The sequence below is a fragment of the Ictidomys tridecemlineatus genome, chromosome 2, assembly GCF_052094955.1.
Source record: "Ictidomys tridecemlineatus isolate mIctTri1 chromosome 2, mIctTri1.hap1, whole genome shotgun sequence".
Taxonomy (NCBI): Eukaryota; Metazoa; Chordata; class Mammalia; order Rodentia; family Sciuridae; genus Ictidomys; species Ictidomys tridecemlineatus.
In genome coordinates, this window is record NC_135478.1 from 221,020,928 (window position 1) to 221,042,037 (window position 21,110).

General features: G+C 37.2%; 1 protein-coding gene across 28 annotated transcripts in view; it reads right to left on the bottom strand.

The window, feature by feature from the left end:
* Nucleotides 1-21,110, bottom strand: part of LOC101967955 (thiamine pyrophosphokinase 1) — a 372,786-nt gene that overhangs the window by 222,747 nt on the left and 128,929 nt on the right. For 10 of the 28 annotated variants that reach the window (XM_078040695.1, XM_078040698.1, XM_078040696.1 and 7 more), the window contains one exon: nt 15,466-15,626. The exons of 16 other annotated variants lie outside the window; for them this stretch is intronic. In XM_078040695.1, the coding sequence (XP_077896821.1) occupies nt 15,466-15,626 (161 nt within the window). Of the gene's footprint in view, nt 1-15,465; nt 15,627-15,968; nt 17,918-21,110 lie in introns of those variants that run through there. 2 more of the 28 variants (XM_078040712.1, XM_078040710.1) reach the window with 2 other exon arrangements.

A 21,110-nucleotide genomic window follows, 5' to 3' on the forward strand; every position in this document is an offset into this window, starting at 1 on the left:
CATTTACTTAATAAACTTTAAAATTATGACTATAAGAACTAGAGAGAATACTAAGTTATTCCAAATGAAAAACAAGCAAGACTATTTTCACAGTGAATAGGATGTCAGATCATACACTCTAAGTTTCAATACTATATGATTGAGGCAAACTCTGCAGACGCAACCCATTCTTCAACTCAGATACATTGTCAGCCAATATTTATCTTCTTCAATAGATAAATACCAAAGAAGGTAATAAGTTTAAAAAAGCTCCCAATTCAAAAACCCTAGCACAAATATATTTCCTGTACCCCTGTTTCCTTTGGCATACACACAAAAACTTACATTATTTTACTCTCATACAAGTTTGAATAGAACAAATCATCAGGAGGATTCAGCAATCTATGCCAAGCCAAAGTCAGCTCAAATATGTTTTCCAAATATCCAACTGACATATTTCTAGAAATGGGTCTTCTGCATAGGTTGAAAGAGTCTGAGGTTCTAAACATAGGAGGGACTCCCAAATGCAGCTGTTTTAATTATACTATGATTAGCTTAGTTTCTTCCCTGATGTTTATTTTTTTTCCAAAACTCATTTTAAAAGCCTGCTCTATTCCATCTCCATAAACTATCACTTATTATTTTTATATAAAATGTTTACATGGATTTGTAGAATTTCTTCCCACTTAAAACACCTAAATGTGCAGAAAGAAAATATCCGTGATGACTTACTGCTCCTGCAAAACCCTTAGCTTCCTGAGGCCAAGAAAATCATATAATCAAGGGAATGTTCATTTTCCTTTCCTACAAAAATACTCTTCTCTTCATATAACATGAAACTTCGATGAGCAACCATTCTTCTACCTAACTGCTCTACTTTGAAAGGAGAATAACACTCCTATTATGTTTGCTCAACAGGGCTGAACTGTCCAGGGCTGAACAAGGTCCCTAGTTAAAGGAAGATATCTCCCTAGATATTGCACATGGAAAGATATGAAGACCCAGAACCAGAAGGCATCTCTAGGTAATAAAAGCCAAGACACAAGGGGCTATTTGGCTCCTGGGAAAATTCTACCAATATCCCCAAGGGCTCAGATAAGGATTCAGGCCCATAAAATTTTCAAGGAAAAATATCCACAGCTGCCACCTTCCACTTAACAGAAGAAAAAGAAAAATTCCTCATGCTTCACCTCTGTATCTGCAATTACTAGTTGAGGACAACTGACCTGGCGGCCAGTAAACGGAACCAAGGGTGGAAAACCAGGGCAAAGGGGGCGGATAGAATAAGAAATATGACTCAGAACACCTTGTACATGTGCTCAGAATAAAATTCGTAAAGATGAATGTTAAAAAATAATGCATTTGCCTTGTCCTTGAATACAATTTTTTATGGTTCTTAATCCAATTGGAAATGCTCTCTCTTAGGTCCAGTCTAATCTGAGTGATGTGTGTTGGGCAGATCTTCAAGCTACACAGTTTCCTAGCACTCAGTGGCAAGAGCAAGATCTGTGCCACAAAGAACTGCTACAAAATATCTTTCCAGAAGAGATCCTAGTGGAAGATCTCTTTGAAAAGATCTCTTTGGTATAGATCTTTTCTGGAAAGATCTTTTGGACCTAGTCCATCAGGTAACAATTTAGTCCTTTTTTTCTATGGGTTTTCTTTTTTCTTTTTTTAATTTGTTATATATGACAGCAGAATGCATTACAATTCATATTACACATATACAGCACAATTTTTCATCTCTGTACACAAAGTAGAGTCACACCATTCATGTTTTCATAGATGTACTTAGGGTAATGATGTCCATTTCATTCCACTGTCTTTCTTAGCCCCTGCTCCCTCCTATCCCCTTTGCCCTATTTAGAGTTCATCTAATCCTTCCATGTCCCCCTCCCCCAACCATATTATGAATCAGCATCCTTAAATCAGAGAAAACCCTCAGCATTGGGGTTTTTTTGGGGATTGGCTAACTTCACTCAGCATTATATCCTCTAATTCCATTCATTTACCTGAAAATGCCATGATTTTATTCTCTTTTATTGCTGAATAATATATATTGTGTATATATACCACATTTTCTTTTCATGTAGATTGGTTCCACAGTTTAGCTATTGTGAATTGTGCTGCTATAAACACTGATGTGGCTGTGTCCCTGTAGTATGCTGTTTTTAAGTCCTTTGGGTATAGACCTAGGAGTGGGATAGTTGCACAATCTCTTCAATGAGATCAGAAAATTTCCCAAACATAAAAAATGAATTGGAAAATCAAATACAAGAGGCTTACAGGACACCAAATGTACAAAATTACAACAGATCTACACCAAGGTACGTTATAATGAAAATGCCTAGCATACAGAATAAGGACAGAATCTTAAAGGTCACAAGAGAAAGGAATCAGATCATATATGGGGGAGACCAATGTGTATCTCGGCAGATTTTTCAATCCAGACCCTCAAAGCCAGGAGATTCTGAAAGACAATGGATGCCAACCAAGAATCTTATATCCAGAAAAATTAAGCATTAGATTTGATGATAAAATAAAAACCTTCCATGATAAACAAAAGTTAAAAGAATTTATAGGTAGAAAGCCTACACTACAGAATATCCTTGGCAAAATATTCCATGAAGAGGAATTGAAAAATAACAATGAAAATCAGCAGAGGGAGGTACTACACTAAAGGAAAAACTAATCAAAGGAGAAACCAAGTCAAGTTAAATACCAAAAGTAAACAAAAATGGCTGGGAATAGAAATCATCTCTCAATAATAACCCTGAATGTTAATGGCCTAAACTTACCACCAAAAGACATAGACTGACAGACTGGATTACAAAAAAAAAAAAAAAAAGATTCAACAATATGCTACATTCAAGAGACTCATCTCATAGGAAGAGACATCCACAGACTGACAGTGAAAGGTTGGGAAAAATCATACCACTCACATGGACTGCAGAAGCAAGCAGGGGTTTCCACCCTCACATCAAACAAAGTAGACTTCAAGCCAAAGTTAATCAAAAGGGATAAAGGATATTTCATACTGCTTAAGGGAACCATTTGTCAACAAGACATAAGAATAATAAATATATATGCCCCAAACAATGGAGCATCTACATTCATTGCACAAACTCTTCTCAAGAGTCAAACGACAACACAATAATTCTGGGTGACCTTAACACACCTCTTTAACCACTGGAGAGATCCTCCAAAAACAAGCTGACCAAAGAAACTACAGACCTCAATAATACAATCAATAACTTAGACTTAACTGACATATATAGAACATTTCATCCTTCAACAAATGAATACAGTGTCTTCTTAGCAGCACATGTATCCTTCTCTAAAATACACCATATATTATGCCAAAAAGCAACTCTTAGCAAATATAAAAAAAAGTAAACAAACTACCCTGTATTCTATCAGATCATAATGGAATGAAATTAGAAATCAATGATAAAATAAAAAATAAAAGCTAATCCAACCTCTGGAGACTAAATAATATGCTACTGAATGAACAATGGGTTACAAAAGACAACAATTTAGTCCTTTTGAAGAGCCATAATAACAGAGTGACAATTAGACAAATGGCTACTGATCTAATTATGTTACATAAAGGGAAGAATATTTTTGCAGGAAGTAAACTTAAATATTCCCTTTGTTTTATTATACAACATTCTTGGCCTCAGGAGGCTAAGGTGGTTTTGCTGAAGCAATAAGTCATCAGGGGCATTTCACTTCTCCACATTTAGGTGTGTTAAGTGGTAAAAAATTCTACCAGGTCATGTAAAGATTTTATGTAAAAAATAATAAGTGATGATATTTGTAGGTATAGCAGAGTAGGCTTTCTAAAATGAGTTGAATAAAAAATACACAGCCTGGAAGAGAGGTAAGGCAACTTTCTACTACAAGAAAGATCTTAGTTTGAATGAGCTAGACCAAATAATTTTTTCCATTAACCAATTCATTACACAAATATTTGCAGTACAACTATGTGGCAGAGACTTAGTTTATTTCAGAATAAGGCAGAATTGTAAAGAAATTGGAAGTACATAGGCTTATAAATTGCATTGTCTGATTTCAACATCTTCCTATAAAAGTTCTTCCCTCAAACATTCCTGCACATCATATCTACAGTTTTCAATTTTATTTTAAACCTATTTATTCTGTACCTTATATTTTGCCCCTATTGGAAACAAAAATCGGCTATTACTTCATTTTTCTTTATATTTTTTTTTTCTGTAAAATGAATTCACTCAGTTTTGAATTTTCTTTAAAATGCTTCCACATCACCACCAGCTAACCTCAGGAAATACTTACAGGGACCACAGAATATTGATTTTGGATGAAAGATGAAGTAAGTAATTCCTGAAATATCCCTATGACCCTCTGTAAGGAACTAAGATCAAAGACATCAAGTGAATTTGTGGGCAGGGCCTAGTCTACTTCACCAGGCAAAAGGGCTACTAAAGAACTTTTGGTTTTGGACTGTCTGGTTCAAGTAACTTCCTAATAAGACTGACCTTGAATTGCTCTCCAAATCATAGTTCCTCAGATATCTAGAACCAATTTGGCAGTTTCGAAATAGCATATTGATTTTGACAATAGATAAAATTGAAAAATAAAAGTTGGTGCACACAGGCAGCTGAGCATCTGTCCCCTTAGGACAGATCATTTTAGAATTAGATCTTCCTTTATCTTATATTGTGAATAATAAAAGAAAGCAGTCATCTAATATTTTCATATAAAATATTAATAGGAAAACAAAATTATATAGATAAATGATAACTAACTTTGGTTAACTTTCAAAATAATTTTCTCAAATGTACTACACATGTATTCAAATAGAATCATGATGCCTATTTCTACAAATACCCATGGCAAAAATATACCAGTAGTCATGGTCAAATGACTACCACAATTATAACTTTTCATCATATAATACATTAGTTTTTGAAACTCTATGAAATACACTTTTTGACACTGCAATTAAAAGCCCATCTCACTTTTTCCCAGGTGCCTGTTGCCATGGAACCTGGGCATTGTGAGGAGGTGCTTAATGGGATGACACTTTACAGATGTGGATGAGCTACATTCTGATTTCATGACAGTTTACACAAGAAGATTATTTTTAGAACTCTTTGGGGACTGACCACACATAGCAACGGACTATGGATGTGTGAATTTGTGTAGCCACCGGTCCCTTTTCTGCCTACCACTGACACAGATCACAAATATATACCCTTTTGTGTCAATCTAGGGAAACTGACTCATTAATACTAAACAGTGTCCCAATCTCTTAACTCTTACTGCATTTGTCATTTACAAAATGTGAGTCCAAAAAGGGCTGAGATCTATAATGAACAGATGATCCGTTCCATTTAACAATAATCAGAGAAGCTGATGTATTTAGAAAATATGGTACCAAGTCAAACACAAGATTAGAAGATAACTTCTGCCTTTCATAAGTCCTTCTCTGATCCTGTTGAAGGATGTTGTCCCTGCATAAAGCCGTTCTTGCCCCCAAGCAAGACACTATCATTCCCCTATCCTTCAATAGCATGAAATTTGTTACTTTTCATTTCATTTTAAGCAGTTTGTGTACATGTCCTTTGGCTTCGATCAGTTGGCGTATTCTTTGAAGTAATATCTGTCTCTGATGGACCTCGTATTCCCCAAGCACCAAGTGCACAGATGATGAAAATGATACAATAAAATTAAGAAGTAGAAGAGGAGGAACACGAGCAGGAAGAGGAAGTAAGAGGAAATGAAAGGGAGAAAAGAGGGAGGAGACGGAAAAATCAGAAAGGGGGCGAAGGTAAAGGAGAGAAGAGGAGGTAAAAAAAAAAAAAAGAAATGGCCAAGAAAAAGAAAAGCCGTGAGAGGGAAGAGAGGAGAAGGAGGAGGCAGGAAAGAACAGCAAATCCTGTAGGTGCTCACTATTACCACTGCCCTCAGCATCTCAGCTGTCAATCAGTTAGATTTTCTTCATGTGTAAAATGAGGATAATTCAGAGCAGTGATGAGGATTAAATATGTTAAGCATTTAGAAAATGCCTGGCACACAAGTAAGCACAATTAAAACTATTCAGTTAAAATATAATTGATTAGTGGAGAAGCCAAGTAGCTTGCTGTAGTTTATAAGGCTGAAAGCAAAAAACAAACCCAGGCAGCCCCACCTTTGTTCTTTTTCATGGCTCAGTGTACAGCCTCCCACATACCCACATTTATTAAACGAACAGTAACATTCTTACAGAGAGAGCTCTCTACATAATGCACAACATGCTACTGATTGAGCTAGGCACTATTAATCTGTATAATTTATAAGGTTTTCCCTGGGGCTGAAGAAGGATTTTTGTCCAATTCTAAAAGTGGAACAGTATTTTGACAAAAGGTTACTGTTATGTTGTCTTAAGAGAAGAATGTGTGAGAACATAGTTGATGAAGACTATGACTCTAGATACAAGAAGAAATAGTACCCCGTCTGCAGAGAGGAGGAACTGATCATTCACAGACTTGGGCCAACATTCTCTGCAGAAGTGCCTAACTTCACTCAGGGTTGGGAGAGAAGTGAGGATGATGCAAAAATACAATAAGGAGAAATGTTCCCACATTTTGACTCGGTGATAGATGCAATCAGTGAAACGGTTTTCATAAATAAGCCTCTAAATATAGTAGTGGTATCAAGAGATATTTCAGTGTTTGAGTAACTTTGGATAAGAGAAAGAATCTTAAGAAAAGCACCATACACACAATGATAAATGAGCTGACCCATATATTTGACTACATAAAAGTGCAATGACACGTTTGTGGAAAGAAAGACAGGATAAGCAAAGTCAAATTATAGCACCAATATATGCAAAATATGTAATTCTGAGGGACTGCTGTCCTAAATATAAGAGGAGACCTCCAAAGGGGGGAAGGGGAAAAAATCCAATAGGAAAAGTTACACAAAACGAGAAGAGCTATAAGAATGTGAAAACATGTAAATCTAAATAATTATCAAGCGGATAGAGATTAAAGCATTACTAGCATACTATTTTGTATACCCTAAATTGTCAAAAATGAAGATGCATGAATGACCATGAAGGCTGAATGACAATGTACATCCCTCATAGAACAGTGGGACTGTGGATGAGTACAGTCCACAAAATGCAATCCCACACAGAGATCCAATCTATTAAAAAATACACTCAAGATATCTGAACAAGAAGAATAATGTTCAACAAGATATTACATGAAATATGTCATAAAGTATCAAGTGAGAGAAATGTGTAGCTTTGTGATGAGCTGACCTCTCTCTACTATCCTAGAAAAAATGTCCACCATGTGCTATTAAATAACACAGGTGATATCTAGAAAACCATGTTCACTGTCATCTTGATTGAGCTGTTTTAACGCAATACAATAAAAACAAACAAAAGTATCTGTAAATATATTAGCAAACTTTATACAAGCATGAAAGAATATATGAAGTTGAATAAATCAAGCTGTTCACACTAATCATCTCAAGGGATAAAATTAATTTTTCTGTGAAAAATGTCACAAAGCATATCTTGGGGGCCAAGGGTGTCGAACAGTCATGAAGTACTTGCCTAGCATGCACAAGGCCCTGGGTTTGATGCCCAGAACTGCCAAAATAAAACACATCTTAATTTAATTTGATGACTAAAAAGAAAATTAATTATGATGCTTGGAACAGCCAATGAAAAAGTGAGGATAAAATTAGAAATTAGCTGGAAAGTCCTAGTCCCAGAGAAGAATGCTAAATAGTTATTAACGGTCACTGAGGTTTGTTCTAATTGAGTCTTCTAGTCGAATCCTGTATGGGATAAGTAATGCCTCATGTCTTAAGATACTTCACTTCATCTTCTCAAACTGAGTATCCTTAAATCACACCACATAACAGAAAATAACTTTGTCTCCCAAAACAATTACTCAACAATTTCTATATAACCTAATGAACATTCAGAGAAAACAACAATAATGAAATAATGGCAAAGGAAATGCAGATGAAATTATCACATCATAGAGTTAAAAAGACTGGGGAAAGAGAAGGGAGCAATGATAAAGAAAATACATATGTAAAACTTTGCCAAAAAACCTCTTGATTTAGACATAGAAGGAAATAAAAAGAATCTGTACGAGGAAGGAAAAGCCAAGGGCTCTCTCCCTGGAGAAACCTTTTCAAAGGCATACTGAGTCTCTGTTCTGTGCCTGCTTCAGTATTTTATTCATACAATTATATGAATGATTATAATTTTAGTTAATTTCTGTAGCACTTCTATAAGGTTAATTTTTTATCATTTTAATTTTATGGTAGAAAGTCAAAAATGAGAGACATAGAGCCCTGCATAGGTGTCACACAGCTTCAAAAGGTCCTCCCTCCTGCTCCCCCTGAATGCACTGAGCAAAGAGTGCTCGGACTGGCATGGGGAAATCTTGCTCCTCCTCCCTCACAGGATGCATTTTCATTTCTTCCCAAATCCTGGCCCTTATTTGGAATCTGCTCCACTTTCATGCCCAAAGTCGCATGGTAACAGAACAGCAGTGTGAGGGTTCCTCACGGCCAATCATCATCAGAAATACCCAGAACATGCTTCTTGATTTATGGTTTGTTTTAATGAATGGAGAAGTGGGGAAGAGAGGCACAAACACAAAATCACATGAGGCTTGTTGAAAGGATACTGCATTCTAGTTGGTAAACAAAGACATGAATATTCAATTCTGTAACTGAGCAATCAACATCAGCAGTGTGAATTTTATGGGTCAGTAAGAAATTAAAATACACAGGCTCCTCACTTCTGCTTACTTGATGGTTCGAGGGAGATCTCTAACCTCCTAGAAATCCAGACAAAATATGTGAAACAATGGTATGTAGACACTGGACAGCAGCCCAGGACAGGGACTGATGTGTGATTCTATGGTGGTGGACACATGATGTCATTGTGCAATTGTTCAAACCCACAGAACACATGACTCCAAGAGTGCACTTGTGGTGTGTGGTGACAATGACTCACCACAGTAGGTTTACTCACCCTTGCAGCAAATGTTCCACTTTAGTGGGGGATGCTGATCATGAGGAAGCAGAGCATGTGTGGGACAGGTGGTAACTTGGATATCTTTATGACTTTCTCTTGATTTTGCTATGAAATTAATACTGTTCTTCAAAATTAAAGCATTTAAAAAGTGGATAAAGAATCTTAACAAGAGATAAAACAGTGTGGCAATCAAGCATAAAACACAGAGTTACCATTTCACCAGCAATTCCATTCCCAGGAATGTAGGTGACAGAAATTATCACATATATGCAAACAAAATCTTATAAAATAATGTTTATAGCAGCATTAGTTATAATAACCAATAACCTAATGTCCATGGATGGATGAGGAATGATATGTGATACAACTTGTATCACCCTCAAAAATATTCTAAGTGATTCTATACAGATATATTAATATACATTAATATCAATGTACGTAGCACCATTCACAATAGTCAAGTTATGGAACCAGCCCAGATGCCCATCAACAGACGAATGAGTAAAGAAAATAAGATATATCTGCACACTAGACTTTGATTGAGCCATTAAAAAGAATGAAATTATGGCATTTGATAATAAGTGGACGAACTAGAGAACACCATGCTAAGTGCTAAGATCCATGCTAAATAAGCCAGATCCAGAAAGTCAAGAGTCAAGTGTTTTCTCTTGTGTGGAAGCTAGACCAAAATAAGGAATTAAGGGGTGTGTGTTGGGGTGGGGGGGGATCCCAAGAAAATAGAAGAGATATCAGTGGAACACAGAAAGAGATTGAGGCAGGGGAAGAAGGAGGGGAAAGTGAAAGAATGGTGGAATGAAACTGACCAAATTATCCCATGAGCTTACATGAACAGTCATTTTTGCCTTTATGTATTTCTATGATGCAGTATTAAAAAACTATTGTATGATTATGTCCAAATGAACCCCAATATTATGTATAACTGTATTGCATAAATAAAAAGATATTAAGTGAAATATATCCAAAAAAAGTTCATATATAATATGATTCCAGTTATTAGAAGGTCCACAGTAGAGAAATTGACAGAGACACAAGTCAAGAGTGGTTGAGGCAAGGGGAAGGCAGTGGGGTGAGAGCTGGAGGGGAGTTCCTTTTGGAGGGGTAAACTGCTGTAAGACTGGCAGCAATGAGTCCATTGCTCCACATCCTTGCCGACACTGAGACATGCTGGTGGTTGCACAAAGACTGTGCACTCTAACCAGACCGACTTTGGAAGGTGAACCCTGCATCATCGCTCTGCTCTGAGGACAGGAAACACCCACCATCAGGACAAGATCTTCCCTAGACAAGGTCTTTATATACCACCACACCAGCCACCACCAGAAATTCCTCGGAGAGACTCTATTCCAGGCTAGGATCAGCAATTTTTTCCTTGAGGAGTGAGAATCAATTCTTCAGGCTTTGTGGGCACAGGGTCTCTGTCACAACTGCTTAACTCTGCCATGGTAGCAGGGAAGCAGCTGGAGGAACAGGAAATCACCACATGGCCGAGTTCCCACATGGCCACTCAGAGGCAGGCTGCACACCACCATCTGCCAACACCTGTTCTAGACCATAAAACAAGACCCCATAGACTCGATAGGAACAAAATCATTCAAAGTATGCTCTACACAGAATTTTCTTCCTTTTCTCCCTTTTGTAAAATAATGAACGGTAATCAGTACTTACTGCATGACTAAGAGGACAAATTAGTTGCAACTTTAAACATATTTATATACTTAATAAAACTGATTTAATTAAAGTCAATTAGATATATTCTTAAGGTAGGTTAAATTTTTCAATTTTCCTACATACATTTTATTCTACTTATTATTTACACCAGCTTAACCTATTGCCTCAATGGGTTATATATTAATTACATATCAATATTTATTTGTACAAATGCAGTGCATATATAGATAATTTAATTTAAACACACCACAAACTTTGAAAAAGATGCATTGTAGAAAGTCACTCTCATGATGACTGACATGTTGATTCCAAAATGTTACAAAGTTATTAGTCTTTGAAAATAATATTTAATGCCAATTTAATGATCACATTTTAATCAAAGAATTTTAATTTTCAGTGTAACATCTGAGAAACACTAATCCATTCCAAGCCTAGTACGCTCCGTCAGAAATTACTCCATTGCCTCTCCTTTGCTGAATACTATACCCGAGGGTGGGGGATATGCTGTCAGTGGCTTCCATTGCACACGAGAATGGATTTTCTACATGAAAAGAAATTCTGCATGTGCCCATGACTTTCAAAGCTCAGGATGTCAATTTTCAGACAATTCTACCTAAATGACCTGCATTTTCTGGGAATGAGATTATTCCCATTCTAGAAAATCAGTTTACATGTTTAATGAATGACTTATGTAGGTAGAACCAAAGATGTATGAGATACAAAGAAGAAAAAAAATAATTTGACAGCAAAACTGAAGGAAAAACAGTTGTGAAAGAAAAGCAATTTTATAAATATATCATCAACTCTTTGCTCAAACTGTAATATCTTCTTTGCTCTAGAAACAGAAAAATAAATCAAGACTACAAATAAGAATAAATGCTGGAGAGGATGTGGGGGAAAAAAGAAACATTTATACACTTTTGGTGGAACTGTAAATTAGTAAAACCACTATGGAGATCAGTACAGAGGTTCCTCAAAAGACAGAAACCACATATGACCCAGCTATATCCACTCCTCAGCATTGGTCCAAACGAATTAAAGTCAGCATACTATAGCAATACATACATACCCATGTTTACAACAAGGCGAGTCCTAAGAGCCAAACTGTGGAACCAGCTTAGTGTTTATCACAGGTCGAATAGATAAAGAAAATGTGGTATATATACCCAATCAACTTTTGTTCAGCCATAATGAATCATCATATCATTTGTAGGAAAATGGATAGAACTGGAAATAATCATGTTATATAAAATAAGCCAGACTCAGAAAGACAATGGTCATATGTTTTCTTTCATATGTGGAAGGTAGACATGAAATAGTAACAAAAGGGACTTTATAAGAGTCACAAGTAAGATAGAAGAAGTAGTAGACCGGCAGGGATGAGCGAAAGAGAGAGGAGGTAGGTACTGGGAATGAAGCTGTAATAGGCACATATTAATATGCCACAATAAAACCCACTATTCTGTATAATTAATATGCACCAATAAAACATTTTAAAAGAGTAAAATAAATAAGTCAGGAAAACTTCACAAATATTTTCATTATAAACATGGATGGTATAAAGATGGTATGCATATTAAATTATATAATATACAGGTATAAAAAGGCAATCTATTAAAATAAATTCTTACATTTTGCATGCGACCTCACAAGTATTCTCTGAGTTGAAAATGTGTTATGACCTAAAATAAGTTTGTGTGAAAAGAAAAAGTTTTTCTACTAAATCACATAAATCATACAAAATGTTTCTAGAAAACAAAATTTATAATATAAATTACACTTAAGCATATAGACTGAAGTGATTTTATTCTCTATCAATATTCCTTCAAGATGATATTCTTAAAAGACCTACTACCAGATTTTTGAATGGGAATGAACTTTGTTCAAAAAGCTGTCCCTGTAAACACGTGACAAGGAAAAACGTTTAATAACAAATCATCACCATCTACTGCTCTAAGAGTCATCTATAAGCTGGTTCAGTCAACCTTTCTAATTATCTTTTCAAAATTCTCTAGAATCATTACACAATCTTAATTTTAAAAGACTGAAGCCAATACTTAAGTATTTTTTTTTTCAGTGTTAGGGACTAAACTCAGGGCATCAGGCATGCTAGACAAGTGTTCTACCACCAAGCCACACCTCAATTCTTATGTCTTATATAAATCTGATTTAATCCTAGTTAAAACAAAGTTAGAAGAACTAGATTTTAGACAGTTGGAATTGGAGGTGATTACTGTTGGGGTGCCCAGGAATAGCAAAAGTTGTAAATGCAGAAAGAGAGCTAGAAAGTCAGAGCTAAGACCACACATTTTAGGAATCCCAAAGAATGCATTCAGATGACAAAGACTTAAGTGTGCCTTGCTCAAAAACTGGTGAATCCTCCATATACAGAATACTCAGTTCAACTTATATTCATTTAACATGTTATATAATGACTTATCACACTCCTTAAAGGTGTGAAGTCTAAGAGTGAACACAGGTGAGCATTACAAACACAACATTCTACAGAAAGCTGTAGAGGCACAAGAGCCAAGAGCCAGGATTGGGGAACAAGTACAGGAAGAATAAAGGAAAGATGTGTCCTAAATTGGTACTGCAGGGAAAGGTAAAATCAATACATGAAGTCATGGGAAGAAGGTCAGAGCTTAAAACAACAATGGGAAGAACAGAAAGAAAACAAAGGCGGTCCAGGAAATCCCATGCATGGAGTGTCACGGGATGGCAGGAAGGCAGTCTCTTAAGACCAGCCATCTGATTGTGTCCTTCCAGATTGCATATGGTAGAAATCAATCCTCAACAGGATGGCACTCAGAGGTAGGGTATTTAAGAAGTGATTAGGCCATAAGGGCAACTCCCAGTTCTCCCCTAGAAACAGAGGTAGGGGTTTGGGGGGAGGCCCAAAGCTTGCTTGGTGCTTCTACAACATGAGCACACAGGAGGCACCATGTGTGCTCCAGGAAAACTTCCCTCTCCAGATACAGAATCTGCTGGGATGTTGTTCTTGTCCTTCTGGGCATCCAGAACTAAGAGAAAAAATAATGCTGTTTGTCTGCAGTTTCGTTTACATTATTTTGATACAGCAGCCCAAACAGACTAAGATTCATCATCCAGTCACTTGTACCCTCTTTAAAGGATGAGAGAATGACGTCTCGGGCGCCCTTCAGAGCAGGCCTTTGTAAACTATATTCAGTCAAAGTTGTATTAGGTCAACTTTCCCTTCTGCTCTTTGCAGAAATTATTTGTTTTCTAAAAGAAGCAGAAGGGGTGGGGAGGGCAATGAGAGTGGCTATAGGAATGGAAAGCAAAGCATGGGCTTATTTCCTTGAGGGAAGTGGCGGTGGTCAGCAGGCAGGAAGTGCCAGGAAGTGCCATGAGTAGCTGAGCAGCCCAATGCACTGCAGAGTGGAAGGTCTCCTCTTATTTACAACAAGAAAGAACCCAAAAGAACATACAGAGGTTAATGCTTATTCTTCACCTTAACAAATATAAAAAGAGAGCTCACTGATAGTGAATCACTTTGTGTAATTTATTTGCTTTGTGCTTCTCTCTGTGATTCAGCTGAGACGTAATATACAGAATTCAATAAATACAGCCAGTGATAAACACCATTAGGGTCACTAATAGGCTGTCTGCTCCTCCTGAGCTTCCTATTGCCAAGTGCAATAAGCTGTCTGGCTACAGCTTCTGCTGGCATATGGTGTTTTTAATCTCAATCCTGCTTTTACTTCCACAGTTTCCCCCATGGCAAGAGCTAAAGTTTTACTTAAGAAAATGTTGAGGAAAATATTTCTTAAGTAATATGCTAAATATATAGTAAATACTTAAAAACAGAAACTGGCAAGGATTGAAAATTATGCTTCCAACCATTACACATGGACGTGTAAACTACAGTCCTAAAAGACAGAGACTAAAGCCTCCCAGTTCTCCCCATGAAGATCTCTCTATTACAGGAATCCCAAAGAATGCATTCAGATGACAAAGGCTTATGTGTGCCTTGCTCAAAACCATAGAATCATTAGATGATCAATATCACTAACAAAAATAAAAGGACTACTTGGGAAATAAAAGAAATCCAAAATACAAAGTGTGAGGGTACTCATTCAAATAGAGTTGATGCTTCAAATGGAAATAAAATCAAATAGAAAATATAATGTAGACAATAGACATGACACCAAAGACACCCAAATCTAAATATCTCAGTATATAAATAATCTAAAATCATTATAAACACACACACACACACACACACACACACACACACACACACTTAAGTATTTCCAACCTCCAAAGACTTCCAGGTTACTAATCTGATGTTCAATTTTCCCATGCTACTTTGTTCAACAGAAGCACCACTGGACACCATTGGACACTTTCTATTCCTTCTCATTTTTCATGTGACTTAAGGATGAGGACCACAGTTTCTTGGTTTCCTCTAGTTCAGTGGTTATTCCTGTTGTCTCCTTGTTAGTCTTCAATGATCTCAGACTTTTTAACACTTGAATTCCCACAGCTCAATCCCTGGACTTTGCTGCTCTGATTTCTGCAGTTTCTAGGTTATCTTACCAACTCTTGCGGACTTAAAAGGCCTTTACATGCTAATGACTACGAATCCTGCAGCTTCTCTCTGCTCAGACTCAAGTATCCAACTCAAGTGGCCCATTCAAAGTTTTGTGGGTAAATAACTCAAACTCTATGCATACTTTACTGAATCTCTGCTCTTTTCCCCAAAGAAATTGCTCATTTTACAGTCTTATCAATCTTACCTAAAACAATTTTTTTTCCAGTTGCTTAGTCCAAAATCCTTGGAATCATCCTTGACTCTTTCTTTTGGCACCACAATTGATTTGTCTGCACATTCCACAGGTTCTTCTTTCAAAGTATATTCCCCATTTGGCTCTTTCTTACCATCCGCCATGTCACAACCCTAAGAAGATAGCTACTGTCACTCCACTGCTCAAAACCCCACAGTGGCTTCCCGTTTAACAGTAAATCATTACCATTAACAATGAAGCCCTTCACCATCACATACTCTTCTAAACCACTCTCCCTCCTGAAATCTTCCCCTTATTCTCTTCATGATAATTTGGAAAATTAACTGTAATTTTTTCTCCTTCTCCAATAAACCCCTTTATGATATAACTTCACAGATTCGTCTATCAGAAGGTGCTGATAAGAGTCTGTTTCCCCATGATGCAATTTGGATCAACCTGGTCATTTGCTTTGACCAACAAAATGCAAATGAAATGACAGTGTGTCAGTTATGAACCTTAAAGAAGCTGTAGCCTTCCCTTTGGTCTCTGAGAACTCTCACTGTTGCCCTGAGAGCAGTACTGGGCAAGCCTAAAGGACAGAAAATGAAAGAGAAGAGTCAGCTGCTCACCTTATTATTGGCTAACCTCCAAACTTGTAAGAAAGTCCCATCTATGTGCTAATTACATCAGCCCATCCACCCAACTGTGATACCGTGATACTATAAGGAATATATGTCTTTATCCCTTGGCTTCTGACATAAGAACTTCTAAGATCATTGGAGTCTTCACTGATAAGTGTCCTTTTGCTGATGCGATGACTAGTAGCTCAGGGTTCCTAGAATAGCTCCAAAGCATGATTAGAGGATTCGGACTTTCAGCCCCAGTCCCTTGCCCAAAGGAAGGGAGTAGGGCTGGGGACTGAGTTAATCGACAGTGGACAGTGACTTGATCAGTCATTTCTACGTAATAGAACTTCCATAAAGATTCCTAAATGATGGAGTTCAAAGAGCTTCCAGGTTGGTGCACACATTCACAGAAAGGCGATATATCCCCAATCCATGGGGGACAGAAGCTCCTGCCCTAGCAACCTTCCTGTCCCCAATTCTGTGAGCTGTTAAAACAAGTTGTGAAATGTGAGAAAGAGGTTCTGTGAATCCCCAATTTGGAGCTGAGTCAGACATGATTTAGTCAGCATTTTGTTGTTGTTGTTGTTGTTGTTGTTGTTGTTGGATAAATAACAAAAAGACCTGATAAAAACAATTTGAGAGGAGAAAATGTTTGTGGGGGGCTCACAGTTTCAGTGGTCTCAGTCCACAGGCAGCCAGCTGCATTCCTCAGGGCCTGAGATAAGGCAGAACATCATGATGGAAAAGTGTGGTAGATGAAAGTGGCTGGGGACATGGCACCAGGAAGCAGACCCCCTCACCAGAGACAAAAGATATATCCCAAAGGCACACCCCCAATGACCCACCTCCTCTAGCCATATGTTACCCCATAACCCAATCATGTCACCTCTGAACTTTCCTGCATTACATGAGCTTTTTTTTTTTTCAGACATGAGCTTTTAGGGGACACCTCATACAAACCATAACAGACAGAATGGTGAGTTACCTGGGAACCCATTAATTCTGATTTTCTAAGGAAAGGGACAGTTTTGGGGGGCCAACCCCTTAACCTGTGGGGTCAATGCTCATTCCAGACACTGAATATTAATTTGAATTAGTTGTAGGACACCTAGCTGGGGGTTTGAAGTGACACGCAGAATTATTTGGTGTAGAATCCACACGTTTTTCTCAGAAGGGTCGTGTCCACAGGAACTGATAAAGCACAGGATTGAGGAAGAGGTTCTGGGAAACTCTGGGATTGGTACAGTTTTCCTTTATCAATTACTTGACTGACAGATGAGTGAGCCCAGAAGATCTGCCTTGCTGACCCTTGGACTTGTGAGAAAATAGATGTCATCGTTTAAAGCCACGATGCTTTGGGGTGGTCTGCTATGTGGCCAAGGCTGATACCACCTTGCCCATCACTGGCTCTCAGGTGGCTCACTCTCTGTGGTCTTAACTCAGGTCACTTCCTCAGTAAGGGCCCCTCCCTTCAATTGCTGCTGACCTACCACAAACATGTCACCCCTTCTCCAGTCTCAGTTTCTTCCTGTTCACTAGCAACACACATCGCATTTTAATTTACTTATCTCTATGAAGTCAGGCGTTATGTTCCCTACGGTATCTCAAATGTCTACAATAAGGTCTGTCACACAGCTTGGCTGCATAATCTAAAAGAACATAATTTCTCATATGATATACAATAAAACAACATAATTTCTCATGTGATAAATCAGTAAAAACCAGGTTTGGGCTGGGGATGTAGCTCAGTGGTAGAGCACATGCTGAGCATCAGGGAGGCCTGGGTTGGAGGCCCTGCAACACAAAAAAACAAAACAAAACAAAAACACACACCAGGTTAATAACGCTGGCAAGAATACAGAGAAATATAAGTTTTTTCACTTTGTTTATGAAATAGCAGAGAAGAACAAACACTCTGGAAATGAAGCTATCAAAGTGAATTCAAGTTTGTTTTTTAAACATTACTTTGATCCAGGTCTTTTATTCCTAAGAAATTACCCTAAGTGTCAGAAACTCAGTTTTATTTATATTGTTCATCAAAACTTTACTTAGAAAAAATTATAAACTGTGTACATTTCTGATATATATAGAATAGCGATAAAAATGTAACTATAGTGACATAGTAATATGTTCTTAATATATTATAATGAAAATGGGCATGATGCAAAACGATATATACAATAAAAACCTCTATTTTATTACATGTAAATACATACACTCAGAAACGTACAAAAAGTTAAAAATTGAAAAAAAAATTTCTTTGTAAAAATATTAACAGAGTTATTCATAAAACCAGGATTTCAGGTTATCTTCTTGTTTGTGTTTTCCTGTATTTTCCAAATTCATTACAATGAACTTATATTACTTCTATAAGGAGAGGGAGCAGAGGTAATAGTGGAAGACAGGTCTTTTTTTCAAAACAAGAAATATATAAAGGTAAAAAAGATGAATATTAAATAATATCAATTTGGCTAACTTCAACTATCTTGCCTTTGTATGATTTATATTTGTAATTTTGACTGCATTAAAAATTGCCTGAATACACTTCATGTGAAATAAGACAAGAAGAGTTCAGTTCAGACTTTGGCCCTATGATTTGCCTCAAGTCTCTTGTTTTGCTAAATCATGGCAACTTGCACCCTTGTCTGAAAGCAGTCTGCTAAAACCAGGGAGGACATTAGCATGATAGGGACCACTCACTCTTCCTCCCACATCAGAAACAAAGCTTTGGAGAGCCACTGCCACTTGGAGGAAATTCACTGTGAAAGCCCTATTACTGCTAATAGGAATCATAAGACCACACTATTATGCGAAAATGTTCTTCTCACCGACTGATAAAATGCTAAGATGACAGAAACTGCAGTTGTTTTTCTTGTTCCTAACACATGGAACTGCTCTCCAGTCACTAATAACAAACTAATGTACAGCCAAGCAGGAGCAAACTGAATACACACTAGAGGCCGCTCATGATAAATAAGTGAATTTTGCATGAAGGAAAAAAAAATCATAATAGTTCTACAAAGAAAACTGCATTCTAAGCTTACAGGCAAAAGTGGCCTTTGTAACTATTAAGCTGGAAGTCAGGAAACATTTTCTTCCGTTTATAAACTTTCCTTAATTATTTTTAATAAAAGAAATACTTTTATTAAAGTACTTTTCTGAGAAAATTTCCTTAAAAAGACATATCAAAGACATTTTATAAATATTTATTATCTTATTTTTAAAGCAAAGCTCTACCTTAAAGTCCTGAAACCTTTTTACATATTACATATTGGAAATATATATTTTAATCCTCTTAACTGCTACAATGATTCAGACTACAAAAGCTTTATGTTGTACAACATGAGCTTGTCTAAGTAAGAAAAAAATTTTGAAAAAGCAAAGGATATCTAAAATAACAAATTTACAAACCACCCCAGGAAAATTATGAGTGATGAGAGCAGAATTTAAGAATTTACTTAGAAAAAAAATATTGAAGCCCGAGAAAACACACAGAATCTTCTGATTGACAATACACTTTTATAAAACCAGGGAACAATTATACCATAATACTTTAATATCCTTTTAAAAAACCTGGGAGGAATATTATTAAATTTGTCAGACTGCCAGAGAGCTGTTTTACCACTTATATGCACAACAGGTGACCATTTGATTCCCTTTCACTGTCATTGAGGAATTACTAAACATTTTCTAACTAGGGCATTTTACATCACAACCAGCATGGTATTAGGTTAGAGAAATGAGTACAGTGGGGGAACTAAGGAGAAGATTCATAGAGATCTTCAGATTGTTCCAGAGCATGAAGGTAGCGTTGCAGACAGAAGATGCTGTGGATGGATATTGGTGGGGAATTTGCAGTCTGTTTCTACTTGTATTTGGCTATCGACCATTTCTAATCATTATTTAATCAGATATTTAGCACATCGTGATCTAATTGCTGAGGTTGAAATAGTGCAAATGCCATAGATGAGCAAGCAATCTGGTGGAAATCTGTAGCGGGATGATTCCCAGGTGATAAGATAAATACTGGGATGATGGAAGTGCTGGGCAGGAGAACGCACTCGGAAAGCACCTCATGGACAAGTGCAGTAAAAGGGGCTGGTAATAATGGAACACAAGTGGGTGAGACATCCAGCCCCCAACACCCTTAGATCACATAGCATTTGCCATCTACTGGCTTGATGAGAGCCGTGGAGAAATTGTCACTATCAGGAAGAGCCACCTAAAAGAAAGGACACTGCTTAATTAGACACTGCTTAAATTACTTATTTATCATCTGCCAGTCACCCAACCTGGTCCTGACTGCTGGGAATATTTCTAAAGATGAACAAAATAAATACAAGGAGTTCTGTGCAGTAAGGTAGAAGCAGGTACAGAATTCATGCATAATTAAAACAAAATGTGGCACTACATGAAGGGTTGCTTATTTTTTTTCCTAACCTGGGTCTGTGTAAATTGGGGTTTATCAGGAAAGACTTCTGGGGAGACAGGACACATGAGCAGAGTTTGGAAAAAAAAAGCAGAGATGGCTCAGAAATGGAGCAGACAGTATTCTGTATAGAGGTCTCTCCATCAGAAGCTAAAACACAATCCTGGTATTTCAAGGGGCACTGTAATGGTTAGAAGATAATAAGCCAAGTAGGCAATCGGTATTCAGATGGCAGGAAGATTTTAAGCAATCCTTTCTAAGAGGTGTTAATGTTTAACACCTCTCCCTTCATGGAACCTCTAGCCCTAATCACATGCCCCAGGTGTCCAGGGCCCTTGTGCGATACTCTGCACATCTGGAGGGAACCTGACCTCCAAGGCAAAGCCAAGTGTTTCTGGCAGAAGCCCTGTGGTGCAGACAACATCACCTTCCCTGTGGCCCAAGTGGAGAACTGCAGATCTCATCAACAAAAGGGCCAACTGCAATTCGGGATTGTGGGGTTTGGATAATGATTCAGCTTTTCCTTTCTTGCTTTCTTTTTTTTTTTTAATTGTACATGGACACAATACCTTTATTTTATTTATTTATTTTTATGTAGTGCT